Raw genomic sequence first — 14,264 nt, forward strand, 5'->3', positions numbered from 1 at the left:
ACCCCCCCCTTTTTTTTTTTTTGAACAGAGTCTAAGATCAAATAGAGAGGCGGTCAGGGAGTCCAACTCATTCTAATGCTACAAGACAGCAAGCAAGCAAAACATGCATGTGTGGACATAAGTTGTTCTGGTTGTTAGTTGAGAAGTCGTGTCCGACCCATCACAACCACATGGACAACGTTCCTCCAGGCCTTCCTGTCCTCTTCTGGAGTCCATTTAAGCTCACACCTATTGCTTCAGTGACTCCATCCAGCCACCTCCTTCTCTGCTGTCCCCTTCTTCTTGTTTTGCTCTCAATCGTTCCCAGCCTTAGGCTCTTCTCCAGTGAGTCTTTCCTTCTCATTAGGTGGCCAAAGTCTTTGAATTTCCTCTTTAGAAGGCCAGATCCTGACCTTCTAAACAGCAGTCAGGGTTGATTTCCTCTAGGACTGACTGGTTTGATCACCTTGCAGTCCAAGGGTCTCGCAGGAGTCTTCTCCAGCACCAGAGTTCAAAGGCCTCCATTCTTTGGTGCTCAGCCTTCCTTATGGTCCAACTTTCACAGCTATACATTGCAAATGAGAAAACCATAAGACATAAAAGAGAGATACAAATCAAACGGACATCATAAATGGACATCATAAATGGACTTAAGAGAGAGAGAGATCCAAAACCACCAGCAGTTTTAGAACCTGGAATATAAATCAGATAACAGATTATCAGAGTTGGAAAGGACCTTGTAGGTCATCTAGTCCAACCCCCCAAGTAGAAGACCCTACACCAGGGGTGTCAAACTCACAGCCTGTGGTCCGGATGTGTCATGTGGTGGCCCCACCCCTGCCCAGTTTAGCCTGATCCGTCACATGACGATGCCATGATGACACAAGTTTGACATCCTTGCCCTGCACCATTTCTGACAAATGGCAGCCCAATCTCTTCTTGAAAGCCTCCAGTGATGAAGCTCCCACAATATATGCATTGGATTTCTTATAGCACTGAAGCTGGGGTTTCTTTAACCATGGTTTATTGAGTAAAACTACCAATGGCCGAGTTTCAAAAGGCATGATGTTATAAACCACCATAGCTGGAGACATACAGTGGAATATTCCTTATTGGCCAAGTGTGATTAGACACACAAGGAATTTGTCTCCGGTGCATAAGCTCTCTCAGTGTACCAACTGAGACAAACAACAAAGTGACCAATCATAGATCATAAATCCCAAGGTACAACCATAAATCACATGATACAAACAAGTGATAAATCATAAGATACCAATAGAGGAAGGTAGTAGGAAAGATGAGAAGGATAATATTGTGTTAAGTCTGAAACAAAGTCAAACTTTCACTATGGTTTTACGTTATGTGTGAATTCAGTCACAAATTGGACACTTGAATATACTATGAAGCTTTCATCTGGCTGATTATATCCACCATTCTTGTCAATTTAAGTACTTCTAGACAGGTGCGGGAAGTCAATCCTTTTAGGCACAGTGTTGTCCTTTCTAAAGAGAAACACATTTTGCCTGCTATGAAAACGAATGCCAAGATTTACAGCTTGCCTTGCTTCATTAGCCACTTTCCCGTTCTTGCTCTCTCCTTCCGCTGTTGTTTATCCAAGGAAAGCTGCATTGCTTAATTATCCTCTTGCTTGAGCTTCCCATCTGCTCATCAGATAACATGTTCCAAACTCTCAAGTCGCCTGCTTCATGTTTCTTTCATCCTTGCCAGCTCTCTAATCTTGGCTACCAAGATTTGGTTCTGATTGTAAAACTCTGCATAATATTTGCGGGGAGGGAGCTGCGTTCAAAGCTAGCCTTTAAAAGTGCAGAAATGAAATGTTTTTATCCTCTACCGGTGTATCTTCAAAAAGAAACCAAAATTTGCAAGATAGCATGTCACAAAATAAATGGGACCAGGTGGACAGTTTAGGTATATTTTCTTTCTCCAAAATGTAACTTTAAGCATCCTCTCTTTGCTTACATCTAGGATTTAGCTTATAAGAACTGTATATTTTTTCTTGGAGAAAGAAAAGTCAGAAAGGAGTGTGTGCAAAGAGATAGAACGGATACAAAAACGATGTTGAGACACTAGAAAGGGTTCAGAGAAGAGCAACAAAAATGATGAGGGGACTGGAGGCTAAACAGTACGGAGAATGTTTGTGGGAAATGTTTGTTTAGTCTAACAAGGAAGGACTAGGGTTGACTTGGTAGCAGTCTTCCAATATTTGAAAGGCTGTCACAAAAGAGGGGCTATTCTTCAAAGTACCTGAGGGCAAGACAAGAAGGATGGAAGGTTAACAAAGAGACATCCAACCTAGAATTAAGGAGAATTTTTCTGTCAGTGAGAACAATCCGTCAGTGGAATAGCTTGCTTCCAGAAGTTGGGGGTGCATTGAAGGAGATTGGATAGCCGTTTGTCCAGAATGATATTGGCTCTCCTACTTGAGCCAGGGGGTTGGACTAGATACAGGGGTCTCCAACCTTGGCAACTTTAAGACTTGTGGACTTCAACCCCCAGAGTTCCTCAGCCAGCAAACCTGGGAGTTGAAGTCCACAAGTCTTAAAGTTGCCAAGGTTGGAGATCCCTGGACTAGAAGACTTCCAAGTTGTCTCCCAACTCTGTTATTCTGTAATTCTAAAATAAGAATGAAGGGGTGCCTTCCCCTTTCAAAAATGAAACGATGTTGAAGTTTTTAATAGAAAAAAGGTTTGCCTAAATTTTAAGGGAGAATGTCCTAACTTTTTGGAAAAAGGGAAAAGCTACAAAATGCAACTTGATGTCCTTTAGCTGTTTTGGAGACATCATAAATAAATTTATTGTTGTATCCACAGGATATAACATCAAACATAATACAATAAGATATGCCATAAAATGCAATAAAGTAAACAGTAAAACATTGTAAAATAAAGTAATACAAGGAGGAGTACATATAAAAAAAAACATCAAAATAAAGCTAAGGCAACAGTTAAGAACTTAAGTAGTTCTTTCCAAGTTTTACACGACAGCAGGGCAAAAGTAGCAACTTGATTGCTGATGGTTGGAAACAGATCTTACAAGAGAAGTGTTCGGGTTTTTTCCCCAGATCAGAGCCCTTAAATTCACCTACCACCAATAATTTGGCCTTAATCTCATTGTACCTGGGACGATGAAGAGCAGAGTGGCACAAATCACAATGGACAGTCAAGAAGAACTGGAGAATAGGTGAGCTTGTACAACAGCGACCAGGAGAAATTCTCTGCTGTAGCTCCCACTCTCTCTCTTGCCCTCCAGAGATTAGGTTGCCCCCAACCCTGCTAGTCTTTAGAAAGGTCTTGAAGACCACCTAGCTATGTGCCCAGGCTGAGGTCCCTACTGTATGAAGAGCCACTTTTCCTAGTTGTGTTGACACTGTTAGATTTTATCTTTTAGCTGCTATTTGTATTTAATTTCTTTTATTTTCTTTTGCATAGTGTTTTAACCAATTTAGTGGGGAGTAGGGGAGTTGTCCCCTGCCCAGAGTCTTTGGTTTGAGATGGGCAGATACACACATTGCATGAATGAGAATCAAATCAATCAACCCAGTCTTTAATTTCCACCCTCAGATGGATGCTTTAGAATAGAATAGAATAGAATAGAATAGAATAGAATAGAGGAATGGAATAGAATAGAATAGAATAGAATAGAATGGAATAGAGGAATGGAATGGAATGGAATAGAATAGAATAGAATAGAATAGAATAGAATAGAATAGAATTCTTTATTGGCCAAGTGTGATTAGACACACAAGGAATTTGTCTTCTGTGCATAAGCTCTCAGTGTACATAAAGGAAAAAATTAAATACATTAATAAAGAATCATAAGATACAACACTTAGTGATAGTCATAGATTATTAATAAGCAATCAAATCATACTAGGAAACAAATAAAACAATATAAATTGTAACGATACAAGCAACACGGTTATAGTCATAAGTGGGAAGAGATAGGTAATAGGAAGGATGAGAAGAATAATAGTAATGCAGTCTTAAGTAATTTGACAGCATTGTGGGAATTAGTTGCTTAGCAGAGTGATGGCATTGGGGTGGGGGGGAACTGTCCTTGTGCCTAGTTGTTCTGTTGTGCAGTGCTCTATAGTGTTGTTTTGAGCGAAGGAGTTAAAACAATTTATGACTAGAATATTTTCACAGCCCTCTTTTTGACTCCTGCTGTATACAGGTCTTCAATTGAAGGCAGGTTGGTAGCAATTGTTTTTTTTTCTGCAGTTCTAATTATCCTCTGAAGTCTGTGTCTGTTGCAGAGCCAAACCAGACAGTTATAAAAGTGCAGAGGGCAGACTCACTAATTCCTCTGTAGAACTTTAAAATAACTGCAGCTCATTCCAGATTGATGGCTGTCCACAGGACCAAGGGGAGAATTCCTCTCCAGAAGCAGCAGACACCTTTCCCCCAGATGTGCGAGCTGCTGGGCACGATAAGGACCGCCACCAATCGCGTTTGGAGGGTACCAGCTGAGGGCAGCTTCGCGAAAGATGCTGCCCTGTTATGTGATGGGAGGAAGAAACCATATAAATCCCCCCCCCTCACTTTTTTTTTTTTTTTTTTGGCAGCTGTTGCTGGGGCGAGTAAGACCCCCGGCGCAGGGAGGAGCAGGGGAAGACTAAAACGGGCGAGGGAGGGCGGAGGAGCCTCCCGAGCTCTGCCAGACGGGCGGGTCTGTCTTTAAGGGGGCGGGCTGGAAGGCTGGGAAAACGAGGCGGGACCCCCCCCCGCTTTGCCCTCTTCGCCCCTCGGAACCATCGCATCCCATTGTCTGGCCCGGCGGAGGGAGAAGGGGAAGGACTAATCTTCCCCCTCTTTTTGTTTTCCGGGCTGGGAAGGCGGGGGCCGTGGGGAAGGGAGGAACGCAAGCAGCACGGCCGCTCCTCCGGGAGAAGTTTGCCTCAGTTTCGTGTGCCCCCACCCTCATCCGCCCCATTTTTTTTAAAGAAATGGCGCTTTTTGATTTGTGCGGGTGTCCAGCCGTCTGGAGAAGCCGTTAGTGGGGTGCATTTGTGAAAAGCAGAGGGGGAGACGGGGTCGTTTTGGGGAGGGGTTGCATTGAGGGTTGGGTTGGGGACGGGGTGGGGTGGGGGTGGCAGACCTGTCCTCTGATTGGCTGCTTGGCCCCAAAGATTTGGTCGGGCGGGTGGGTGGGAGGCAGTGAAAAAGGGCAGAGGGGCGAGCGGGCAGCTAACTTCAGCCTGGAGAGATGGAGAGAAGCCCCTTATGTGCAGACAGACGTCCAGCTTTTAATCTGATTTACCAGCAACAATAGCTTTTCACTGGTGGGTGCTTGCTTATCTTTTTATTACCTTGATTGAATAATGATTTCTATGCCTGTTATCTTCCTGTTGTGTGTGTGCCTTTTGAGGACTAAGGATACTGCAATAGGATGGAAATCTAATAATAATTTTCTCACAAAAGGTTCTCCAGGATCCACTCTGGCAAAAAGGGGTGGTCTGGAATTGAGGAATAGGGTTTAAAAATGAAATGTTGAGACTCTTCAGATGTATGAGTGGACATCATCTTTTATAGGTGCTTTTTTTTTAAAAAAAAAAAAGACTTTTCCTGAGAAATAAGTTCTGACTTGTTTTCTCTTATGCTAGCTTTCTGCTTGCAAGGAGTTCAAATGCCCATGGGAAATATTTCAGGACTGTCTTCCATTGTCGTCGAAATGGGATGTCCGTTCTAGAAAGTTAGAACTGGATTGTCTCGTTTCCCCCTTCATTCTGTAAGCAGGTGTGGCCCAAAGGTGTATTGATGACAATTGCCAAGGTGGGGTGGTGGTGGATGGAAACCCCCAAGATGAGGAATGTCAAACTCTCCCATTATCTTGATAGTCGAGTAATTATTATAAAGTCTGTTTTAAAAAAAAGAGAAGTTTTGCTTTATGACCGATATTTGAACAGGCCGGGATCTCAATGATTAAAATAGAGTTAGAGTTCAAACCTTACCTTTTATCTATATTTATGAGGTATTGTAAGGTAAACCCTCTTCCAAATTCATTTACTTTGTCTTCTCCAGCCTGGACTCTTCCCATTAGTTCCCATCCCAAAATGAAGGCAAATGAGACAATCCAGTTCTGACTTTCCAGAATGGACATCCCAATTCAACTACAATGAAATATTCCCCGTATGCATAAGGGAGAACAAGCCAGAACTTTATTTTTGAGGAAAAGGTAATGATGTGGGTTTTTTTTAAAGCAGCTACAAAAAGTAATGTCTCCCACTTCACTCACTCATCTCAAGAGTCTCAACATTTCACTAACTGGACAGTCAAAAATGTTAACAGTGAAATTCCACACAGCTGGAAAGCTGGCACTGGAGAAAGTTGGCATGCTCTATCCTCACCCATACTACGCTCTTCAAAGACTCTATAGAGGAATGGCTTGGTTCTCATATGCTACCTGATTCATTGAACCAGAAATGTTGGGTGTGAGAATTGCGTGCAAAGCCTGAGAGCTTAGGGTGGCCAGACTGCAAAAGATAAACTTCTTTCAGACTGATGTAAATGGATAAACTTACAGCTTAGGAAAATTTAGTTAAAGATTTTGTAATGTTTGTGTAAATAAAGTTTTAGCTGGGATGGAAAGTCTTTGGGTTCCGTACTGTGGAAGAGAAAGAAGAACGGTAGTTAGAATTCCTTAGATTTCATGATTTAAGGGGACTTCAAACCACTGAATGGAATCTCCTATTTAGGGCAGAAATTCAGATTTTAGTAGTCCTGCAGAGAGTTGTCCAGTTTATCTGAACACTTCTAGAGAAGGGGAAGCTATTCCCCTCTAAAAAACAGTTCTTGCCACTGCAAAATTCTTAAATATTCCACTGAAATTTGCTATCCTGTAACTTAAAAGGAATAGGTCAAATCTATCTTTATAAAAGTGAAATACCACTCATGCTTCTTCACAAAATCTCCAGAACTGTAAAGCCTACAAACTTGAAATTTGGCACATATGTTCCTCTTGGCTTCTAGGTGCTCACTAAGAAAGGATTTTTCAAAATGACCATCAGAGCATTAGTATTTCCGATATTATTAACATGCTCTGATGCTAAGGAGATCTATTCCCTCTCTCCACCTGAAAAGAAATCTGCTCCAAATGCAAAACAGAAGCAGAGGAGAGGAGTTTCAGTTTCACAGCACCAAGCAGCTTTAGTACAGAACAGTTGAGCTAAGCCGTGCCCAGGCTCCTTGCTGCCTCCTTGCTCACACAATAAATAGTCTTTCAGTTTCCAAACAGCCTTCAACTCTCTCACACACTGACAGGACGCTAGCCAGATGAATAGCGATAGATGCTGGTAGGCAGAGGCAGAATTTTCTTTTCCTTCTTTACCTCCCAAAAAATCTAAGCCCAACCACATAGTTTCATAGCGAAGCACCGCTATAGAACTAGTTATCTTATATTCTTTCCCTATCTTGTAATAGATTCTGTTTATGGATTCCGACCATCTTTTTCTTCGTCATCCAGGAATTGCTACAATTGGAATTTATTGGAAATGACCCCTGGAGGCTTCTACTGTGGTTGGACCCTCCTTTCCTTGGTTCTGGCACCCCTTTCCTGCCATCCATGCCCTGTTCCTTGTGAATGTTCTGAACCAGCTCGTACAGTGAAGTGCGTCCAAAAGGAACTAACCTCCATCCCAGCTGGTATTCCTGGGTACACCCGCAACCTTTTTATAACCGGCAACCAAATTGCCCATGTTGGTATCCAGGATCTCCAAGGACTCCACAATCTGGTCACGCTCTCCTTGGCTAACAACAGGTAAAGCTTCCTGATGGGTGAGAAACTAGAGTCAGATAGGATAGGAGGCAGGGCCGCCCTTGTTATTATTGGCTTAAGAAGGCTAAAGGGTTGGACTGGAATGGGATGGGACAACTCGCCACAGCTAAGTCACCATGGCCAAATCACTACAGGACAACTTGCCATGGAACAATTCAACAACTCATTTTAATTATTTAAAATACTTTTAAAATAATTTTAGTTTGAGATTCACATTTCATGTTGTTCCTCCTTTGACATCCTTTCTTTAATGATTATATCCGACCATTTCTTCAATATTAAGTGTAACACTTGTTCCTCTGGATTGGCCATGGCAAATTGTCCCACAGTAAGTTGTCTGCGGTGAGTTGACCGTAGTGACAAGTTGGCCTAGATAGACCCGACTGGAACTTCTGTCACTAAGCGGGGCAGTTAAGTGAGTCGTGCCCAATTTAATGACCTTTTTTGCTGTGGTTCTTAAGTGAATCACCCATTTGTTAAAGGAATCTGGTTTCCTCCGTTGACTTTTCTTGTTGAAAAGTCACTTGAGAAAGTTGCAAATGGAGATCAGGACACTGGGACCATCATAAATGCATGCCAATTGCCAATTGCCCAAATGTTGAGAGACCATTGGGGAGGGGGAGAGAGAGAGAGAGAGAGAGAGAGAGAGAGAATATAATATGTATGTATGTATGTATGTACGTACATACATACATACATACATACATACATACATATATACATATATATATGGTATTCAGCTTTGTTCGGGTATTTTCCCACATCATTATAGTTGTGCTTTTAAAGTTATAGCAACATTTCAGCAGAATCTCATCTGCCATCATCAGGCTTCTGTATTGTGTTCGTCTTCTGTATTGTGTTCGAACACAATAAAGAAGCCTGATGATAGCAGATGAGATTCTGCTGAAATGTTGCTATAACTTTAAAAGCACAACTATAATGATGTGGGAAAATACCCGAACAAAGCTGAATACCATACATGCAAGTACCCGAAAACTTGGAAAATACACACACACACACACATAAAATGTAGGAAATGTATAAGAAAAATGCATACTGTACACATGTAAATGCATCTCTCTCTCTCTCCCTATCTATCCACCTATCTATCCAGTGGTGGGATTCAATTTTTTTACTACTGATCCTGTGGGCATGGCTTGGTGGGCGTGGCAGAGGAAGGATACTGCAAAATCTCCATTCCCTCCCCACCCCACTAACCTGCTTTCCAGCTCCATTGTTCTGTTCAGGGCAACAAAAGAAGACCTAGCCAATCAGCTGGGACCTGGGAGGTGGAGAATAGATGGGGGCATTTGTCATAGTCAAAGGTGGGATTTGCCGGTTCTCCGAACTACTCAAAATTTCCGCTACTGGTTCTCCAGAACTGGCCAGAACTTGCTGAATGCCACCTCTGTATCTATCTATCTATCTATCTGTCAAGCAGGATGTTTAAGCCTGGTGTCTGTAACTGAATGTACTCAAAGCCTTGAGATACAAATGGCAGAATCTTAAATATATGGAAAGCTGCCTTTGTATCAGAATTAGATTGACTCCATGGCCTGTGCTGTGCATGAAGCATCTTGATTAAAGTATTATTCCCAAATGCTGGGGGAATTTGGAATTTGGGGAGTTGAAGTCCACACATCTTAAAGTTGTCAAGTTTGAAAAACATTGATGTAAATTATGAGCATGAGGCCTGCATTTCATAAATGTGCCAAGCCTTCTGGACTGCCAATAATTTGGTATTTTTCAGCCCTGTGTGGTCTAATGTGCAATTTTTATGTAGTCCAGCTATACAATTATAATCCTCATTGCGTCATTCCTGGACCTTCGCTGTAGTTTTCCTGTCTGTCAGTCCTTGAAGAAACCAAATAGGAGAATGAACATCAGTTTTCTACGTTCTCTTGGTGTTTTGCAAATTCTCTGATTGTAATTCCATGCCTCATGTTATCAGAAAAACCTGATCTGGTCAATTTCTTAATTCCTTCTGGTCAATGTCCCCATGCTGATGAAAATAAATGGGCTTTACTCTTTTCTTTATGTGAACTCTTCAAAATCCCCCTGGCTTGCAGATGCTTATAAGCTCAAGGAAGGAAAGCAATTTAAGCAGCCTGCACTTTTTCCCAGCAAAACCCTACAAATTAAAACTGCCTGCACTGCATCTTTGTTATCAGCTGTCAATCAACATTTTTCTCCTGATTAGCCACTGCCTGGTCCTTTGAATTAGATAGGCCAGAGATCTCCTTTGAGTTCTATGGAATGTTCCTTCGCCTTCCTGTTGACCGGTTTTACAAGGGGACCTAGCAGTAAAAAGATTAAAGAACTATTTCAAGATATATTTCAGATGAGGTTACTTTTGAATGATGCCTGTGTTGTCCCTTTTCACCTGCCAGGATTAATGCTGTGGAGTCCCACGCCTTCTCCAATCTCCAGAACCTGCGCTACTTGGACTTGAGCTATAACCACTTAGTCACCATCCATCCTGATGCTTTCAGTGCTAGGAACAATTCCATCCAGGAGCTGAATCTCAGTCACTCACTGTACAACTTCTCTGCCATCCACCCGGTGGCAGCTGCCCTTGTCCAAGGGGGCTTCCAGAAGCTCTCCAAGCTCGAGCTCACCAGCAACAAGATCATCTACTTGCCCCTTGGAATGTTATCCAGCCTCCCTAAACTTGAGTACTTAGACTTGAGGAACAATTCCTTGATAGATATTAAGAACTCTACCTTTTCTGGACTTCACCTCAAGTACCTTGATTTGACCTCAAACGCCTTGAAAACTTTGAGGAGGGAAGCTTTATTTGCCTTGGAGAGACAATCCCACCTTAGCCTCTTTCTGAAAGACAACCCTTTTGTATGCAATTGTGACATTGAAGAACTGGTCAACTGGCTGAACCAAAGCCGACAAGTAGCAGATGTGGAAAAACTAGCCTGCATTTTCCCCCAGGATCTGAAGAACACCTCCTTGGTGGATCTAGTGGGGGCAGATCTGGAGTGCCACTACAGTCAACACAGTGAAAATGTTCTTCAGTCCTCATATGCTGCATTGGGTATAGTTCTGGGGATAATTGGCATCATCTTCCTCTTTGTGCTTTACCTGAATCGTGAGGGCATCAAGACCTGGATGAATGGTCTACGGGATGCTTGCCAGAATCTGATGGAGGAGTACCACTATCGTTACGAAATGGATTCTGATCGCCGCATCACACAAATCTCATCAGTGGACATATGACCTCAGATCGTTTTCAGTAAATTTTTTGCAATGGCATCTTTTTTCAAACAAAGCCTGTGGCTTGGAGATGTCATTTCCATTAAAAAAACCTAAATTTTAAAGAACTTATAGATTAAAATCTGTGCGGATTCAAGGAATTTCCTTTCCTAGTCACAAGGAATTTCTCTAGGAGGTTTGACTAACTGGGGACAAACGATTGCATTCTTTTAGTGCCAGTTCTATAAATGTAAGCAAGTCAAAACCCTGATGTCTTCAAATACAGTATTTTGATTCCTAGAAGAATAGATGTCCTGGATTCTGGCAGTCAAACTTAACTAAGAGAATTTTATTTTGTTCTATACCAACGAGACCACTTATCAACATTGTTTGTGGAGGAAACAGATTCCTTAGTTACAGTGGGACTTTGGTTTGTCATTTGTTCTGTACTCTAGACCAGGGGTTTCTCACCCTGGACCATTTTAAGATGTGTGGACAGCAGTTGCCAGAATTCTGAAAATTTCTGGTCATACATCTTAGTGGCTCAGGTTCAGAAATCCTGTTCTTCGTAGACAGATGGAACATTATGTGAAGGAAGAACAATAGTGTGCCAATAATTATGATCTTATAGAAGAGGTGGAATAGCAGTAGGTTAAGAAAAAGCAGGTGTAATCTTGACTCCCTTATCTTCAATTCCTGGGAGAACTGCAAGGAAGACTTTACTGTTTGGGATACCAGAAATCTGGATAGTCCACCCAAGTGTTCACTTGCAGCAAAGTTTTATCCTTCAGAAATGGTAGATCTCTGATTAGGGATCAACAACAGGACAGATGGTTGAAACTAAGTCCTGCTCGTGAGCATCCTAAAGGAATCTGACTTGTCATTATAGGGATCAAACTGCTTGACTTTCTACATATCAATGTTTTCCGCAGGGCCTGTGTGAAATTCACCAGCTTGATTCACAAGCATACTAAGATGAGATCTGGTTTACTCCTCTTATGGCTTACAGGCTATGCGAACTAGCCAATGTGATTTTACAACTGTGGACTGTGATTTTATATGAATATATTGTGTGAGCACACCCAATTGTGTATCTATGTGCTTTTTAGAAACCAGAGTTAAGTAAACTACAGATGAGCAGTCACTGCCTTAATTCAGAAGCATAAGTGACTTGGCATGTGTGACAGTAGAAGGAATGTGTATGAAGGTAGAAATTGTTGGGCTTAATTCATTCCATGAATTCCACTGAATTAAACCAACAGGATACAAACTTAGCATTAAAAGGATGATCCTATGTGCATGGACTTTGATGGGTGTAGCATGAGCCTGGAAGCTGGCTCGCTGGGGAATTCTGGGAGTTGAAGTCCATACATCTTAAAGTTGCTGAAGTGGAGAAACACTGGCTATTGTTTTGTGAAGTAAATAAAGTCCAACGTCCAGGTTGATCAAATAAGTTGGAGCCCCAGATGCAGAATTCAAATGCAAGTATAGATTGGGCTCTCAAACTGGCATTTGTTCCCCTAACTTAGGCATGCAGCTGGTGAATTAATAGAAATTAAAATTTCTCAACTGTATTGTGTCCAATCTTAGGAAATTATAACATGTGGGCAGGCATCAGCTCAAGACTTCAGCACGTGATTTTTTTTAAAAACTTCCAAGGCTGCCAAGCATCTGGTACAACATTGTTTTATTGTATTGAAAAAAATGTCATAGTAAAAACAATTTAACCCAATGATTCTATGCATGTTTTTGCTTTCTCTTTACCTGAACTGATTTTTCTATGCAGCGTGGTTGATGAGGGTCTCCTCTGCTTGAAGGGCTTGTATCTCTGAGGAACAGTCTAATCCAGTGTTTCTCAACCTCACCAGCTTGAAGATACGTGGATTTAAAGTCCCAGAATTCCCCAGGCAGCACAGCTTCTGGGAATTGAAGTTCCACACATCTTTAGATTGCTGAAGTTGAGGCAACACTGGTCTAATCAAAATCCAACATAAAAAGACCCATAAGAAGGAATAAGCGGGTGTATGAAAGTCACCCATCCATAGTGAATTAAGCAACAAATTGATTGTTATGATTGTGCATCCATTTACAGGCAGAACTTTTGAATGGTGGTTTTCCATCTCATTGTCCCTGGCTCTCGTGTAGCAAAGAGACTTGAGTCTCATAGCTAAACAGCTCTCCAAACCCTGATGGTGGTTGAGCTGTAGTCAAGATTGGAGGTGTGTGAGGCTATGGAAATATTCAATTCCTCCCCTTCTAGGGCTGGGCTGCTGGGGGTTCGCAGGGGTTTGGGAGAGCCCCTAGCTAATTTTTTTGCCATTTGGTACCATTTATTGGGGAATCTTTACAGAGATTGGGACTGGAGTGTCAGTCGGGGCCGGCTGGGTAGAAGGCCGGAGTTTGCCGCCCGCAGCCCCCACCGGGAACACATTATGGGACACTGGCCACGATGAATGCACACACCACACACCATACACACACACGCACCCTCCCCAGAGGCTGGAGCCGGGAGTCCCCACGTGGCCCATTTTGGATGCAGGTAAGTGCAGAGGCTCCGGGAGGGCAAAAACAGGCCTCCCAGAAGTTTGGGAGGGTCGGAAATGGGCCTGTTTCTGGCTTCCAGAGAGCCTCTGGAACCCAGGGAGGCCGTTTTCGCCCTCCTGGAGGCTCAAGGGAAGCCTCCAGAGCCAGGGGAGGGCATGAACGCCCCCCCATCCCCATGCAGGAGGCTGACTAGGCCACACCCACCATGGCCACGCCCACCCAGCAAGAGAACCCGTGGCTAACATTTTTGAAGCCCACCCATGATCCCCCTCCTCTATGAGTTCTGGGTAAGTTAGGAAAAAAACATTTGACATTTTAACAAACTGATATACTGCTGTCACGTTCCCTGCAGCCTAGCAGTGCATCCTGTCCCCAATAGCGCATTAGGATTCAGTGGATAGAGCTGATCACAGGGGCCAGGTGAGCTCTGAAAGCTCAGGTAAAATAGCTTCATTTATTTTTAAAGGGTTGTAATTTTCTTGAGAGAGAGCGAGAGGAGTGCTGTAGGATGGCTGAGCCTTCTGAGATGGCCTCTTACGGCTTGGGAAAAGCTTAAACACCAAGGAGAAGGATGAACTTTTGCAGTGTTCTTATTTACTCAGTCTCAGAGACTCCAGGTCAGGGGTGTCAAACTCGCGGCCCAGATGCCTCACGTGCTGGCCCCACCTCCGCCTGGCTTAGTGAAGGGGGAAAAAGTCCCTATGGTGGTATTCAGCCGGTTCTGACCGGTTCTAAAGAACCGG

The 14,264-nt window shown here is 42.8% G+C and overlaps 1 protein-coding gene across 1 annotated transcript; it reads left to right on the forward strand.

Annotated features, from left to right (window-relative positions):
* The first annotated feature begins 4,823 nt into the window (after nt 1-4,823).
* LOC113437499 (trophoblast glycoprotein-like) lies at nt 4,824-12,709 on the forward strand. The gene is made up of 3 exons (XM_087939705.1): nt 4,824-5,281; nt 7,462-7,755; nt 10,164-12,709. The coding sequence occupies exons 2-3, from the start codon at nt 7,490-7,492 to the stop codon at nt 10,999-11,001; spliced, it is 1,104 nt and encodes a 367-aa protein (XP_087795831.1). The 5' UTR covers nt 4,824-5,281; nt 7,462-7,489; the 3' UTR covers nt 11,002-12,709.
* Nucleotides 12,710-14,264: the final 1,555 nt, after the last annotated feature.

Source organism: Pseudonaja textilis, chromosome 10, assembly GCF_049901715.1.
Source record: "Pseudonaja textilis isolate UNSWEBS1 chromosome 10, rPseTex1.2, whole genome shotgun sequence".
NCBI classification, from domain to species: domain Eukaryota; kingdom Metazoa; phylum Chordata; class Lepidosauria; order Squamata; family Elapidae; genus Pseudonaja; species Pseudonaja textilis.